General features: G+C 46.1%; 1 protein-coding gene across 4 annotated transcripts in view; it reads right to left on the bottom strand.

Moving 5' to 3' along the window:
* The window catches only part of PHTF2 (putative homeodomain transcription factor 2), a 174,070-nt gene that overhangs the window by 34,849 nt on the left and 123,031 nt on the right, over positions 1-16,190 (bottom strand). For all 4 annotated transcript variants that reach the window (XM_039517872.1, XM_039517871.1, XM_039517865.1 and 1 more), the window contains exon 10: positions 5,528-5,746. In XM_039517872.1, coding sequence (XP_039373806.1) covers positions 5,528-5,746 — 219 coding nt within the window. The remainder of the gene's footprint in view (positions 1-5,527; positions 5,747-16,190) is intronic.

Raw genomic sequence — 16,190 nt, 5'->3', positions numbered from 1 at the left:
TGAAAAAGGCATCAGCATCGCCGGCATGCACCAGACATTTCAATAAGGCCATTGGGCTGGTCACTGGCCCGGTCACTGGCCCCTGCTGCCATGCTGGCACCATAGGAGTCGAGACAATCTCCAGCACCCACAGGGGTCGCCGCTGCTGTGGCAAGGGGCTAAAGTCTCACTCCGACCCAGATGAGTTCCTTCCAGTGACCAAGGCAGGGCTGTAAACACCTGGGTCTGGCAGCTGATACTAAGCGCAGCAGAGCAGTGCCTCGAATAAGGTGATTAGCGACTCTCCGAGGACCGGTGCCAGGGACGTAGTATTGGTGCTGCAAAGGTGGGTGGTCCTGTGCCAGTGGAGAACAATGCACGGATGGAGACCTGCGCTTGGGCGTCAGCTGGTGGGAGGATGATCAATGCCTCATTGCAGGTGATCCACGCTGCGCTGGTGGAGACCAGGACGGCAGTGCTGGCAACCTGGACCATCTGACCGGAGACCTCAGTCATGGAGTCGGGGAGTGCTGCCTCTGCTATGGGGACCGACAGCATTCGGCTGTCGTCTGAGGTGGTCCCATGGCTGACTTGCCCTTAGTGCGGGGAGCCTTAGGAACATTCAACACCGTACATGGCGCAGGAAGGGCTCTCTGGTCCCTAACCATCAGGAGGGCCTCAGATGTCAAAGGCACTACCAGGTACTTGGGTCCCCTAACGCTCTCAAGAGTCAGATCCCTGGGGGGGGATGGAGGAGGGGGAGCTGCGGGGGCCAGATGCAAAGGCACCCCCTTGAGACTCTGGAATGGGCAGGCAGCGTGAACCAGGTGCTTTGCACAGCGTCCCTTGTCCTTTCTTGTTCGGTGCCAGGGAGCCTCTCTTTTTCAGCACCAGCAAAGAGGAGTGGTGTCAGGAGGAGCTTGGTGCCAGCAATGCGCTCCTCACCGACACCAAGGTGCTAGGCGTGGAGTCAGAGGAGGAAGGCTCCGAGGCTGGACAAAACGTGGACTCCATGAGGAGGGCCCTCAGACAAATGTCCCACTCCTTTTTAGTTCTGGGACAAAAGTTTTTGCAAATTCAACACTTGTCCTTTATGCGCGACTCTCCCAAGCACTTTAGGAAACTGCCATGGGGGTCGCTAACAGGCATAGGCCTATTGCAGTCTGAACCAGGCTTGAAACCTGGAGACTGGGGCATGCCCCACCCCGGGATAAAGTCCCTGCAAGGACTCTAACTTACTAACTCTTACAACTTAACACCTAATTACTAACTAACAGCTATATACAAAGAGAAGAGCCAATAGGTACTAGAAAAACCACTATCCACTTGGAGGGCAAGGGGAAGGAGCTCCGACCTATGTGGTAAAAAGGAGCTGATGGGGTGTAGTGCCGGCAGCGCCTCATATACTGGTGCATGAGCAGAGCACTCCAGATGGCTCCATAGCTGGCTCAATGGATACTGCCAAGGCAAAAAATTCCAACTGCGCACGAGGGCGCGCACACATCTAGAATGGAATAGACATGATCAAGCACTTAAAGAAGAATCTGTTGATCTCTCGCCATTGTGCAAACTGACTGTTTCCTATCTTTCAAGCAGTTACTGATTCATGAGAGGACTTTTCCTCTCAGTCCATGTTTGCTTACTTTGCTTATTTGGTGAGGGGCCTTGTCAAAGGCTTTCTGAAAATCCAAGTATACTGTATCTACTGGATAACTCCTGTCCACATGTTTGTTGACTCCCTCAAAGAATTTTAATACAGTAAAAACTTTGTTACCAGGCGTGTTGGGGGAAATGGGTGTGTGCGCGCGCGCGCTGGTAAGTCAAAAATTGTGGTTAACTAAAAGGGAGGGAATTTGGATGTGGAAGGGGGCTCAGGGCAGAGGGTTGGGGCACAGAAGGTTTTTTGGGGTGCCGGATTCAGGTGGCATTCACCTTGCGCAGCTCCTCGCAAGCAGTGACATGTCCCTGCTTCTCCTAGGCGGGCACTGGCTTCCACAGCTCCCATTGGTCACGTTCCCCAGCCAATGGGAGCTGCGGAGCCAGTGCTCAGGTTGGGGTCAGCGCACGGAACCCCCATGGCCATCCTTCCGCCTAGAAGCATTGACTGCGACCAGTGGGAGCTGCGGGGGTGGCGCCTCCAGGAAGAGGCAGCGCGCAGAACATCCTGGCCATGCCTCCACATAGGAGCAGCAGGGGCATGTTGCTGTTTGTGGGGAGCTGCCCAGATCCAGCACCCCAAAACCCCTCCTGTGCCCCAACCCCGTGCCCCGAACCCCCTCTCACACCCAAACGCCCTCCCAGAGCCCATGTCCCGCCCCGAAATGCCGGTTTATAGAGCTTTCCAATTGGTAAAGTGCCAGAACACTTTTACTGTATATTGGTGAGGCATGACTTCCCTTTACAAAAGCCATGTTGACTCTTGCCCAACATATTGTGTTTATGTATGTGTCTGATCATTCTATTCTGTACTATAGTTTTTACTAAGTTTTCCCAATACTGAAGTTCAGCTCACCCAGGATCTCTGCTGGAGCCTTTTTAAAAATCAGCATTACATTAGCTACCTTCCAGTCATCTGGTGAAGAGGCTGATTTCAATGATAGGTTACATACTACAGTCAGTAGTTCTGCCATTTCATACTTCAGTTCCTTCAGAACTATTGGGTGGATATCATCTGGTCCTCGTGACTTAATTTGTCAATTTATTCTAAAAAAATCTTCAATTGAAACATCAATTTGGGACAATACTTCAGATTTTTCACCCAAAAAGAATACCTCCAATGTGGATCCCACATCCTCTGCAGTGAAGACCAATGCAAAGAATTTATTTAGCTACTCTGCAATGGCCTTGTCTTCCTTGAGGGTTCCTTTAACACCTTTGTCATATAGAGGCCCCACTGCCCATGTAGCAAGCTTCTGATGTACTTAAAAAAATTACTAGTAGTTTTTGCATCTTTAGCAAGTTGCTTCTCAAATTCTTTTTTGGTCTGCCTTACACATATTTACAAGTTACTTGCCACAGTTTGTTCTCCTTCCTGTTTTCCTCATTAGGATTTGACTTCCAAATTTTAAAATGTCATTTTGCCTCTAATGGTCCCCATTACTCTGCTATTAAATCATGGTGTGATTCTTTTTGTTCTACTACTGTCTTTTTTTTTTTTTTTATTTGGGATCTACATTTAATCTGAGCCTCTATTATGATGTCTTTAAATAGTCTCTGTGCTGCTTGCAGGCCTTTTACCCTTGTGACTACTCTTTTTAATTTCCATAAGTGAAGTTAAATGTTACTGTAATTTTTTTTTAAAACTATTTCCCCTTCCTACAAGCATATTAAATTTAATTACATTATTGTTACTATTACTGAGCTGTTCAGCTATAATTATTTCTTGGACTAGATCCTGTGCTTCACTTAGGACTAAATCAAGAATTGCCTCTGCCTTTGTGAGTTCCAGGACTCGCTTCTACAGGAAGCAGTAATTTACGGTGTCTAGAAATTTTTTCTCTGCATCATGCCCATAGATGACATTTACCCAGGCAATATGAAGATAGTTGAAATCACCCATTATTATTTCATTTTTTGGTTTTGTAGGTTCAGATGTCGTAATTAATATATTTATACTATCAGGAGCTTTTTAGAAGTCTAGGGCTATGTCTGTTATATCTACACTTGGCTTCTGCTGGCACAGCTATGCTTTGCCTCTGAAAACGCCTTACCCCAAAATACAACTCGGGAAGGCTACAGAGTAATAAAATGTCTGGAAGTGCTGGTGATCTTGGGAGAACCTGGTTCTTTCAGAACAACGCTCTCAAAGATACTGATATAAGTGTCCTCTAAGGCCCTATCTGTACTGGCAGTTGTATGTAGGGTGTGTGTAGCTACATGCTGTAGTAAAAAAGCAGGCTGTGCTCACACTGTGGCATGTAGCTACACACAGCAATGAAAAGCTGTGGCCAGGGCCGCCCAGAGGATTCAGGGGGCCTGGGGCAAAGCGATATCGGGGACCCCTTCCATAAAAAAAGTTGCAATACTATAGAATGATATATTCTTGTGGGAGCCCCTGTGGGGCCTGGTGCAAATTGCCCCACTTGCCCCCTCCCCTCTGGGTGGCCCTGGCAGTGGCAGGGAGGAGGCAGAGGGAAGTTGCCAGAGACTTTCCTTGCTGCTACCCACTGTGACAAGCTGCACAAAAAGCTCCTGGTGGTGGCATGAGGCCACAGTGGTCGCATTTGAGAAACACTGGCATGCAAACACTTCAACAGTGGCGTAATACTCCCTCTAATTGAAGAAATTTAAAAAGAATATTGAAAAGGTATAGCTTATTAGTTCACTTTGTAAAAAAAAAATTAGCTGTAATTTTATTAACTGTTTAAAGCTAGATCTTTTTCACAGAATGGCTTTCCTACTATTCATTTGGATTCTTCCTATTGTTAAATGCTACTCACTCACTGGTCAAAACTTCAATGTTAACAGAACGTGAATTACATTACTAAAAGGACCTTTAACCTGGTTAGTTGCAGGGACAGAGTGGAGTGGAATTTAAAAATGATATCAAGGATTTTCCTTTCATTGAGTAAAGCATTTTTTTTTAAATGCACAAATGAACATTTTCTGTGCAAAAACCAACATCTGCAGAAAAGTAAAGATAGCACATCTGGTGTAATACCATTCTATTGTATTGTTCATATGAAATTTAAGCGAAGTGTAACTATAAATAGAACAAAAGATAGTAAATAATAAAACAAAAAGCTAAACTGCAATCTCCATTTTGATTAACAAATATGCAAATTAAAATATTCAATTTATATTGGAAAGTTATTTTTTCACAGTTTTTTTTAACGTTCTAACACAGCAGCTGAATTTGTTTAAAAATAACCGTTTAGGAACTATATGCAAATCATATAGGAAGCAAAACTACAATATTAATTACAAAACAGAATATATATTTTAGAGAAACTGATTAATTTTAAACACTTTTAATGCCCATATTTTCTAAATATGCATGTGAATGTATATAATTTTCATTTACAGCCCCATATGTAAACTAAGAATGTCTCTAAAAAGTCCTGTTTGATCTGTGTCTAATTCAAAGATTAGTTTCCTAAGTCTGCACTACAGTAATGAAGTATAATAGCTCTGATCATCATCATGTGATTCATGAATTGTATGACTGTCCTACACTTATCTATTAATAGATATTGCCCCTAAAACAAACAATTAACCTAAAAATAAAATATGTTAAAGTTATGTTGAGTTAGAAGCAAGTTAAAAGCTGTGCTGCCTTATGAGAGTTGTAGTTTGGGTGCTTCATGACCCCCATATTCCCTCTATGGGCTAGGCTCCCTAGCTGGACTACATCTCCCATGATAAAATGTTCCTTGTTTTAAAGGATTTAAATCAGAACTTTGCTACTAATTCAGCATTTAATTTCTGTTATTTTCATTTAATGTAGGTTTCTCTCCCAAGTTCTAACTCTTGAACACTTCATAGAGCTGTTAGGAGTGCAGGTAGCAAGTATTCCTTTAGATAATAAAAATAATTACAGGACACCAACCTGATGAAATGGGTCATCTCTATATTCTTTTTTCACACAAGGATTAACTTGAGGGTTTTCTACATCTGTTTCACTGGTACAAGAAGACCGGCACTCTGCACAGTGCAACAGATCTTCCCACAGCACATCTTCTGTTTCCGATTCAGGCCTTGTACTCTCAGAATCTTGCCTGGAACTTGAACATCGTGAACTGCAACTAGTACCTGATTTAGGGATATCCTGCAATTAAGATATACACTGGCATTAATTCAGTTTACATATTCCACCCTGTTTATTTAAAATGCCAATTACTAAGTTCAACTGTAATAAATCCACTCATATTAATTTTCCAGTTTCACTGGAAATACAACTATAAACAGTACAAGTATTATTAAGAAGAACTAAAGTTAATCTGTTCAAATTTCACTGTTGCCTTTGTAGGCTACAAATAAATTATTACACACTACAGTTTAAATATTCCAGTTTACCTCTTCTACATAAGTATTCTAAATGTGAAACAGAAATTGAGGCTTGGGCCACATACATAGAATTAACATAGAAATATGACTGAGAATCAAGAAACCTTCATAGACTGTCAGGATTGGAAGGGACCTCAGGAGGTCATCTAGTCCAACCCCCTGCTCAACGCAGGACTGATCCCCAACTAAATCCCCAAATGGCCCCCTCAAGGGCTGAATTCACAACCCTGGGTTTAGAAGGCCAATGCTCAATCCACTGAGCTCTCTCCCCCCTTTGTTATTAATTCAGTATTAATCCGCATGCAGTATTCAAGATGCAGGCATACCATTGATTTGTAGAAAGGCAATATGATATTTTCTGTCTTATTAGCTATCCCTTTCCTAATGATTCCCAACATTGTTAGCTTTTTTGACTGCCGCCACACACTGAGTGGAAGTTTTCAGAGAACTATCCACAATGACCCCAAGATCTCTTTCTTGAGTGGTAACAGCTAATTTAGAACCCATCATTCTCTATGTATAATTGGGATTATGTTTTCCAATGTGGATTACTTTGCATTTATCAATATTGAATTTCATCTGCCATTTTGTTCCCCAGTCCCTATTTTTGAGAGATCCTTCTGTAGCTCTTTGCAGTCTGCCTGGGACTTAACTATCTTGAGTAGTTTTGTATCATCTGTGAATTTTGCCACCGCACTGTTTACCCCTTTTCCCAGATCATTTATGAATATGTTGAATAGGACTGGTCCCAGTACAGACCCTTGGGGGACACCACTACTCACCTCTCTCCAGTTTGAAAACTGACATTTATTCCTACCCTTTGTTTCCTATCTTTTAACCAGTTACCAATCCATGAGAAGCCCTTCCCTCTTATCCCATGAAGGCTTACTTTGCTTGAGAGCCTTTCGTGAGGGACCTTGTCAAATCTTTCTGAAAATCTAAGTACACTATATCCACTGGATCCCCCTTGTCCACATGCTTGTTGAGCCCCCTCAAAGAATTCTAGTAGATTGGGGAAGCATGATTTCCCTTTACGAAAACCATGTTGACTCTTCCCCAACAAATTATGTTCATCGAGGTCTATCACCATTTTGTTCTTTACTATAAAAACAACAAGGACTAACAGATTTATTTGGGCATAAGCTTTCGTGGAGTAAAAAACCCACTTCTTCAGATGCATGGAGTGAAAATTACAGATGCAGGCATTATTATACTGACACATGAAGAAAAGGGAGTTAACCTCACAAGTGGAGAACCAGTGTTGACAGGGCCAATTCAATCAGGGTGGATGTAGTCCACTCCCAATAATTGATGAGGAGATGTCAATTCCAGGAGAGGCCAAGTTGCTTTTGTAGTGAGTAAGCTACTCCAAGTCCCTATTCAAGCCCAAATTAATCATTTTAAATTTGCAAATGAATTTTAGTTCTGCAGTTTCTCTTTGAAGTCTGTTTCTGAAGTCTTTTTGTTCAAGTATGGCTACTTATAAATCTGTTATAGAATGTCCAGGGAGACTGATGTGTTCCACACAAGGATGGACTTTACAAAAACAAGACAGGCCATTTACAATGCACAGTTCACTTCTCTACAGAGGAAAAAAGACAGTAAACTATCTAAACTCCTATATGCCACAGGGATGCCACACTTCAAAGAGAAACTGCGGAACTAAAATTCATTTGCAAATTTATCATCATTAATTTGGGTTTGAATCACCTCTGGAGCCCTTTTTAAAAATTGTCATCACATTAGCTATCCTCTAGTCATTTGGTACAGAAGTTGATTTAAATAATAGGTTAAAGACTACAGTTAGTAGTTCTGCAAATTTCACATTTGAGTTCCTTCAGAGCTCTTGGGTGAATACCATCTGGTCTTGGTGACTTATTACTGTTTAGTGTATCAGTTTCTTCCAAAACCTCCTCTAATGACACCTCAATCTGGGACAGTTCCTCAGATTTGTCACCTAAAAAAAATGAATCTTGCTACCATGGTATTGGAGAAGACCAATCTTCCCTGAATGGGAGAATGAAATGTCAATAATGCTGCCAGATGCACTTTCAATAAACTTAAGATAAGCCCCAACGACTGAAGATTCAGCAGGTACTCCAAAATGTCCTGAATAGAGGCCACCATTGGTTGGATTCCACAGGCTAATGACCACACTGAAAATCGCTTCCATTTCACTGGAACAGGCCATCCTGGTGGTTTCCACTGTTAAGGACGACTTGTTTAACAGTCAAACACTGCTCTCCTTCCTCATTTACAAACAGTAGAACCCCATTTATCTGAGCCACCATTATCTGGCTCTCCGTGTTAACCGAACCACCAGCTGCCTGAGGCTAACAGCAGCAGGGCTTGGGTGGTTAGCTCTGGGCGGCTGGTGGTTCGGTTAACACAGAAAGCCAGATAATGGAGGCCTGGATAAACGGGATTCTACTGTATAACAATAAAACATTGTGTTCAACTGAGACCTATATATATTGTGGCTATGAAAACTGAAGTTCAGTGTTCCATTTTAATAGCAGAAAAATGCAGATTTTCATTATTATTTTAAAAAAACAACAACAGAATTTTGGATTTTTAATCACGTAAAACTAGAATACCTGGTTCTCAGTGAGTAGGTTGGGACAAGGAGGAAACAGTATGGGAGGCTGGATACACAGTGCAAGAAGGTCAGAGAGCCAGCACTGTTTCAGCCACACTGGGGTAATGAGAATAAGCTTGACCCGATCCAGCTTGAGTTTAAGGATGAGCTGAGGGAGGACTGGCACTGAGGGAAAGACGTACAAGAGAGCTGACCGCCAGCTTGGACTGAGGCCTCCTCGAAAACAGAACAGATGACATTTCCTGTTGTCCCTTGCAGCAAACAGGTTGATTGTTGGGATGCTCCAAGCTATGAAGATGACCCAGAGGACACTTGTTTTCAGGGAAAAATACCTGCTGAGAGAGTCTGTGAGATGATTCTGAACCCCCAGGTAAGCCAACAGCTATTGGAGTAATATTCTTCACAACGCAGAACTGCCACAGCCTAATCACATCTAGGCAAAGCAACCTGGAGTGTGCCCCCGGCCTTGTTTGTTCACATAGTACATCGTGGTGGCATCATCAGTAAGTATAGTTGAGATTCAGTGATCCACACTGTCCCCAAAAGCATGACATGCATTGTTGATGGCCCAACGCTTTAGCACATTGGTACAGAGTGAGGCCTCCTGCTCTGACTACAGTCCCTGTACATTCAGCGACCACAGCTCTGCCAGCCAGACTACCAGATAGGCATCAACAACCACCAACCTGGTTGGTGAAGGCCAAACAAAAGGAATGCCTTGGCAAACATTCTCTGGATGAATCCACCATTGCAAGGAGCCCAGAACCACCAAAGGAACATGAACCAGTCTGTCTAGAGCAGTGTTTCCCAAACTTGGGACGCCACTTGTTTAGGGAAAGCCCCTGGCGGGCCAGGCCGGTTTGTTTACCTGCCGCGTCAAATGAGGCATCCCAAGTTTGGGAAACACTGGTCTAGAGGATGAAAAATAAGATGGTAGATTGTCCTGAGCTACGTTTGAAAAGGGCAAAGGCACAGCCTTGGAAACTGGACCACCTGCATGCAAGATGACATGTAGCCCAAGAGCCTCAGACATGTCCACACTGACATGGAAGGCTGAGACAGGAGACCGACGCAAAGAGGGTGAATTACCTGAAAATGGTCTGTCCGCAGAAAAGTTTTTGATGATGAGAAATCTAATATAGCCCCAATAAACTTGATTTTTTGAGTGGGAGTCAAAGTTGACTTTCCAGTGTTTAAGATGAGCCTCAGATGGTCAAGCAAGCATAATGTGGCACTGATGTGATCAAGAACTTCCTCTCTGGATTTGCCCCTCAGTCAGTCATCCAGATATGGGAAGATGTAAATTTCCTTCTTCCTAATATTTATTGTAACAGTGACCATGCATTTGGTAAAAAAACGGGGGGATGAAAGAGAGGCTGAATGGAAACACTGTACTGAAAGAGGTGTTCCGCCAAGATGAATTGAAGGATCTTTCTAAATCACTGCATGAAAGCAGGCATCCTGAAGGTTCAGAGCAGCAAGCCGGTTGTTCCAAGACACACAGGGAGAATACAGTAACTCCTCACTTAACGTTGTAGTTATGGTCCTGAAAAATGCGACTAAGTGAAATGTTGTTACACAAATCCAATTTCCCCATAAGAATTAATGTAAATGGCGGGGGGTTAGGTTCCAGGGATTTTTTTTTCCCCAGACAAAAGGCATTATATACATTTTAAACAAGCAATTTAATACTACAATCATCACTGCTGAATATGAAGCTTGGTTGAGGTGGTGGAGACAGAGAGTGGAAGAGGATGGATTGTCTGGCTGCTCCTCTTGCTGTTCTTGCAAGCACAGGCACTGACTTTGCCGGAGGCAGGGGGCTCAATCCTTGGCCCAACCACTCCACCCCTTTCCCCAAGCCCCCATCCTTGACCTGCCTCTTCTCCCCCTCCCCCCACCTCCTCCCCCTTCGCACACTGGATCCTTGCTCCTCTCCCCTCCCTTCTGAACACTGCAAGCCAGCTGAATGCCTGGGCAGGAGGCAGGCGAGGGAGAGGGGAAGCACGCCAAGTCCTCGCTCTTCCCCCCTCCCTCCTGCCCAGGGCAATCAGCTGGCTTGCAGCGTTTAGGAGGCAGGAGCGAGGACTTGGCGCACAGGATTGCTCTTTTTCATGCACTTTGGCTTCAGTGCCATCTATAGCTATGTGATCCAGAGGGCCTTAGCCACTTTAAGGAGAGCATCTGTCCCAGGTCAGATGGCTGCAAGACATCCACTAATTTGTGGGTGCTCTCTTGGAAAAACTCCACTTGGATACTGAGGGAAGCAGCTACACACTGCAAAAAGTCTTGGTACACCTTAAAATTCTTCAGTATAGAAGAGCGGCACAGAATCATCCAGAGATGGAGAGGCTCTTAAGTGAACCAAAGCAGGATCCTGTTCCAGGGCTGATGACTCCAGAGGCTTCACAAGGAGGACTTCTGGTGCCTGGGCCTGCGGCGGATCGATGGCCACCACTGCAGACCTGGCCATTGATCTTGCCTTCAAGCGAGATGAAGAGCGGGTTCTATGCAACTGAGGAGCATCTCACAGATTCCATAGAGGTTACTGGCATGGATAAGGCATTGATGGCCAGTAGGCAAGAGTCCAGTGGCCTCAATCCCGACCACGAGATGAGCGCCAATCCTACTACCCAGAACGGTCCATCAACAACCTGCAAGGCTGGTCAGGTGATGGAGAAAGGGAGGATGATGACCCTGACTCAGAAGCCATGGAGCCTTGGGATTCTGGGGATGAGTGGACCGAGACCAGAGGGAGCAAGTAACCAGTCTGACTCAGAAAAAAGCCAGAAGCAGTACTGCAGATGGAAGTGGTACCATCAGTACTGACCATGCTGATACTGGAAGTGGTGTCAATTGCGAAGTCAGTAGTAGTACCGGAGTGTTTGGTGGTACTAACGTCGAGGGCGGTGAAAGCTGCCATGGAAGCATTTGCAGTGCCAACTGTAGCGTTGCTGAGGAGATTCCCAATACCAACGTCCCCTGTACTGATCATAGTACCAGCCCTATTTCCACAATCTGTGGAAAGGGAACATTAGGGTGCAGTGACAACAGATCAGAGGGTTCAGCGGCTTGTTCAGTCAATGGGGCTATAGATGATGCAGACCTGGCAAAGTTCTGGGCCAAAGACGACGTCTAGACCCAAAAGCAGAAGTAGTCTGTAGCTGCCTGAAAACAGTTGGTACCAGCATCTCCCTCATTGGTACTGGACTCAACGGATGCCCAGGGTTCAGAAGCGGAGTCGATGGATAAAGAGTTTCTAACCTGCTTAGTTGGTACTGGGGAAGAATAAGAGATACTCATGCCATCCCGCATGCTGCACCAACTCTGTGCCAGTCCATACATTCCATGGGGAAGATGGAAGAGTCACCCTGAGACCTGGAGTGGCCTCGATTGGTCTTATGCAACTTTTTCCTTGGTGCAGTCAATGGGGAACACTTCCTCCATTTCTTCAGAGAAGCGCCTTCTCTGGAACATGAAGCAGCAGCACTCTCAGAAGCAGAGGGTGATCTTGGACCCGATGCCTGCTTCAGTACGGAGGCCCTCCACATAGCCTATTCAAGCACATGATGTTTCAGGTGAAGGTCCCGAGCCACTTGAGTCCATTTTTTGAACAATCTGCAGATCGCACAATGCTCTTTAACATGGGCCTCGCCAAGATAGAGAGGTGGGAATCATTGTTGGAGATCGCTGTCTCATATGAAGGACAATGTTTAAACCCAGTGAGAGAATCACCAAGGAAAACAAACTAATATGACTAAGGGCATGGCTATACTTGTGAGTTAGAGCGCATTAAAGCAGCCCAGTGCGCTCTAACTCATGACGCGTCTACACTGGCAAGGCATGTAAAGTGCTCTGACTCCGCGGCTAGAGCGCTCCTGGTACTCCACCTCGGCGAGTGGAATAATGTTTGATGCGCCCCCCTGGAGTGCTGAAGCACCAGTGTGGACGCTCTGGTCTGTTAATGCGCTCTGATCAGCCTCCAGAAGTGTCCCACAATACCTGTTCTAGCCACTCTGGTCATCACTTTGAACTCTACTGCCCTGCCCTCAAGTGACTAACTGTCAGACCCACCCTTTAAATTCTCTGGGAATTTTGAAAATCCCCTTCTCCTGTTTGTTTAGCAAGGTATGGAGTGCTCTCAGCGCATCTTTCCAGGTGACCATGCCTCCACACGTCAGGCGATCCTCAGTATGGAGCAGCGATGAGGTGCTGGACCTCATCAGTGTTTGGGGGGAGGAAGTGGTCCAGTCCCACCTGCGCTCCAGCCGTAGTAATCACAATACCTTCGGGCAGGCATCAAGGGACATGATGGAAAGGGGCCATGACCAGGACGCACTGCAGAGCAGGGTTAAAGTGATGGAGCTGGGAAATGCCTACTGCAAAGCCCGCGAGGCAAACCGCTGCTCCAGTGCTGCCCCCGCAACCTGCCATTTCTACAAAGAGTTGGACGCGATACTTGGAGGTGACCCCATCTTCACTCTGAGTACCACCCTGGACACTTCAGAGCCCAGTTCAACAACGCAGGAGGAGGAGCAGCAGCAAAGCGGAAGCGAGGGTGCTGAGGTGGAGGAAGACACCCCAGAATCCCTAGATGCCTGCAGCCAGGAGATGTTTTCAAGCCAGTAGGTAGCCAGTCGCAGCGGCTGGTGCTTGGGGAAGGACAAACACCAGAGGAGGTTTCCAGTAAGTGGCTTTTATTTTGGGAAGGAAGTTATTCAGTGCAGGCGCTTGGGGCGAGGAGTGTTAGGGCTGCATGCATGCCTAGATGCAAAATAGGGCATTAATTTGCTTTCACATCGCGGTAATCGGCCTCAATGAGCTCTTCAAAAGGTCTCAGCCAGAACCTGGGCAATGCACTTGCGCAGGTTTCTTGGGAGAGCCACTGTGGTCCTTGTCCCAGTCAGGCTAACATGTCCACACCACTGTGCCGTGAGGGGCAGGGAGGGGACCACTGCTGCATACAGGCAAGCTGCATATGGGCCAGGGCGGAAGCCGCATTGTAGTAGAAGACCCTCCCTTGCTTCCCAGGTCACCCTCGGCAGCGAGATATCTTCCAGGACGAACTCCTGTGGAAAATGTGGGGACAGTGTTCAGTATAGGGGTCCCCTGCAGCTCTCCCCAAGGCACAGAAACCCAGAGGACAGTAAAGCCGTGAAACAATCAATCATTCTCCCTGGACTCTGTGCTTACTCACCATTTTGGGGCTCCTGTGGGTTATGTGTGCTCGCTTTGCGACAGGCAAATTATGCTATTGTGTAGACTGTGCTTACCCTCCTTAAGTACGGGAGAATCATTGCTCTGTCTGGTGTGAACAATGCTGCCTCTTTTAAGTGTTGCATTTTACCTTTACAGATGCAACCTTGAGATCTCAGCGATCTGTGTTATCACCAGCCGAGAGACTGCAAAGACTCAGGAAGAGGCCACGTAGAAGCAAAGATGACATGCTGCATGAAGTAATGCAGCAGTCACTTGATGAGAATCTAAAAGCACAGGAGTGGAGGGAGAGTAAAAGGAGGATCCGCCAGCAGAATGCGGATCGCCGGCACAAAAGCGCGGAGCTCTCACAGCAAAGCACGGCTCGGCTGATAAACATCATGGAGCGCCAAGCGGACTCAATCCAGGTGCTCGATGCCATGCAGATGGAACACTACCGCACCTGCCCCTTCTCCCCCACCCGCAGCCCTTGTCCCAGAACTCTTTCCCTTGTGCCCCCATGTCACCTCCAACCCACTTTCCCCAGCATCCGGGTTCTTATTGCCACGAGCTGCCTCCAACACCTGTAGTTTCACCACCCAGCCCTGAAAACTATTACCCTTACCCATGCACTCAACCCCCATCACCATGCAGTACAGTAACTCCTCACTTAACGTTGTAGTTATGTTGCTGAAAACATTGTTTTGCTTAAAGTCTCATTTAAGTGACTCTAATTTCCCCATAGAATTAATGTAAAGGGGGGGGTTAGGTTCCAGGGAATTATTTTTCATCAGACAAAAAATTATATATATATATATAAAAAACACCTACACACACAGTATACATTTTAAACAAACAATTTAATATTGTTCACAGCTATGATGATTGTGAAGCTTGGTTGAGCTGGTGAAGTTAGAGGATGAAAGAGGGTGGGATATTTCCCAGGGAATGCGTTGCTGCTCATCAGTGGTTCTCAAATTTTTGTACTGGTGACCCCTTTCACATAGCAAGCCTCTGAGTGCAACCCCCCCATATAAATTAAAAATGCTGTTAAATATATAAAAAAGTATTATAAATGCTGGAGGCAAAGCAGGGTTTGGGGTGGAGGTTGACAGCTCACGACCCCCCATGTAATAACCTCGTGACCCCTTGAGGGGTCCCAATCCCCAGTTTGAGAACCCCTGTGCTAAATGATGAACTAGCACTCAGCTGAGCCCTCAAGGGTTAACACATTGTTGTTAATGTAGCCTCTCACTCTACAAGGAAGCAGGAATGGAGTGGAGGGGAGATAGCATAGCAGACAGAGAGACACACACCTTGTGTGTGGGGGAGAGCAAGAAATGCACACTGCCCCTTTAAGTAAGCTGACCCATTCTTAAGTGCATTCATTGTCTTTTTAAGTGGATCAGGAAATTGAGACAGCAGCTGCTGCCCCAGGCTCCCTCTGTCTCTCTCTGACCATGTCCCCACCTTGCTCTATGTGGAGAAGAAGGGGTAAGCGGGATGTAGGAGCAGGGGGACACCCTGAAATTAGCCTCCCCCCCCACCTGCACAACAAGGAGGAGGCTCGGGGAGCAGCTCCAAGGCAGAGGGCAGGAACAGCACATGGGAGTGGGGGGGAGGGACAGCTGCAATTGCTAGCCTGCTGGGCAGCTGCTGCACAGGGAATTTAGGGGAGCTGATAGGGGGGCTGCCAGTCCACCCTGGTTCCAAGCCCCCACCAGCTAGCTCCAATGGGCTGCTCTTCCTGCAAGCAGTGGACAAAGCAGGCGCCTGCCGACTAGAAGGGAGCATTGCACAACTTTAAACAAGCATGTTCCGTAATTGATCAGCAACGAAACAACATTAACCGGGATGACTTTAAGTGAGGAGTTACTGTATAGCCATGCTCAAGTGCAGCACTCATTGCACAGCACTCCAGGCAGGAAGGCTGAGTATGGTAACAGGACATACGCAAATCTGTGATTGTACTGTTCCCCACCCCATCCCCTTGCCCTGTTTCCCAAGCAGTTGAGTTTCTTTTCTATAAATGGATTTTTTGGCTTTGAAAACATTCTTTATTAGTGCATAAAGTAAAAGATACCTTAGCCCAGGAAAGCAACAGGCACTTCAACTCAGCGTAGCAAACACAGATTCCTACTAACATTGGAACCACTGCACTTCACTCCCGTGCAGGGCATCAGACATTACTGGTGGCTTTCAGCCTCAAACTTCTCCCTCAAGGCAACCCTAATCTTTGCAGCTCCGCGCTGGGCCCCTATAATAGCCCTGCTCTCTGGCTATTCAAATTCAGCCTCCAGGTGTTGAAACTCCAAGGTCCATGCCTGTGTGAAGCTTTCACCCTCCCCTTCACAAATGTTATGGAGGGTACAGCACACAGATATAACTGGGGATGCTGTCATCGGCCAGG

The sequence above is a fragment of the Mauremys reevesii genome, linkage group 1 (assembly GCF_016161935.1).
Source record: "Mauremys reevesii isolate NIE-2019 linkage group 1, ASM1616193v1, whole genome shotgun sequence".
Taxonomy (NCBI): domain Eukaryota; kingdom Metazoa; phylum Chordata; order Testudines; family Geoemydidae; genus Mauremys; species Mauremys reevesii.
This window is presented reverse-complemented; position numbering and strand designations above follow the sequence as displayed.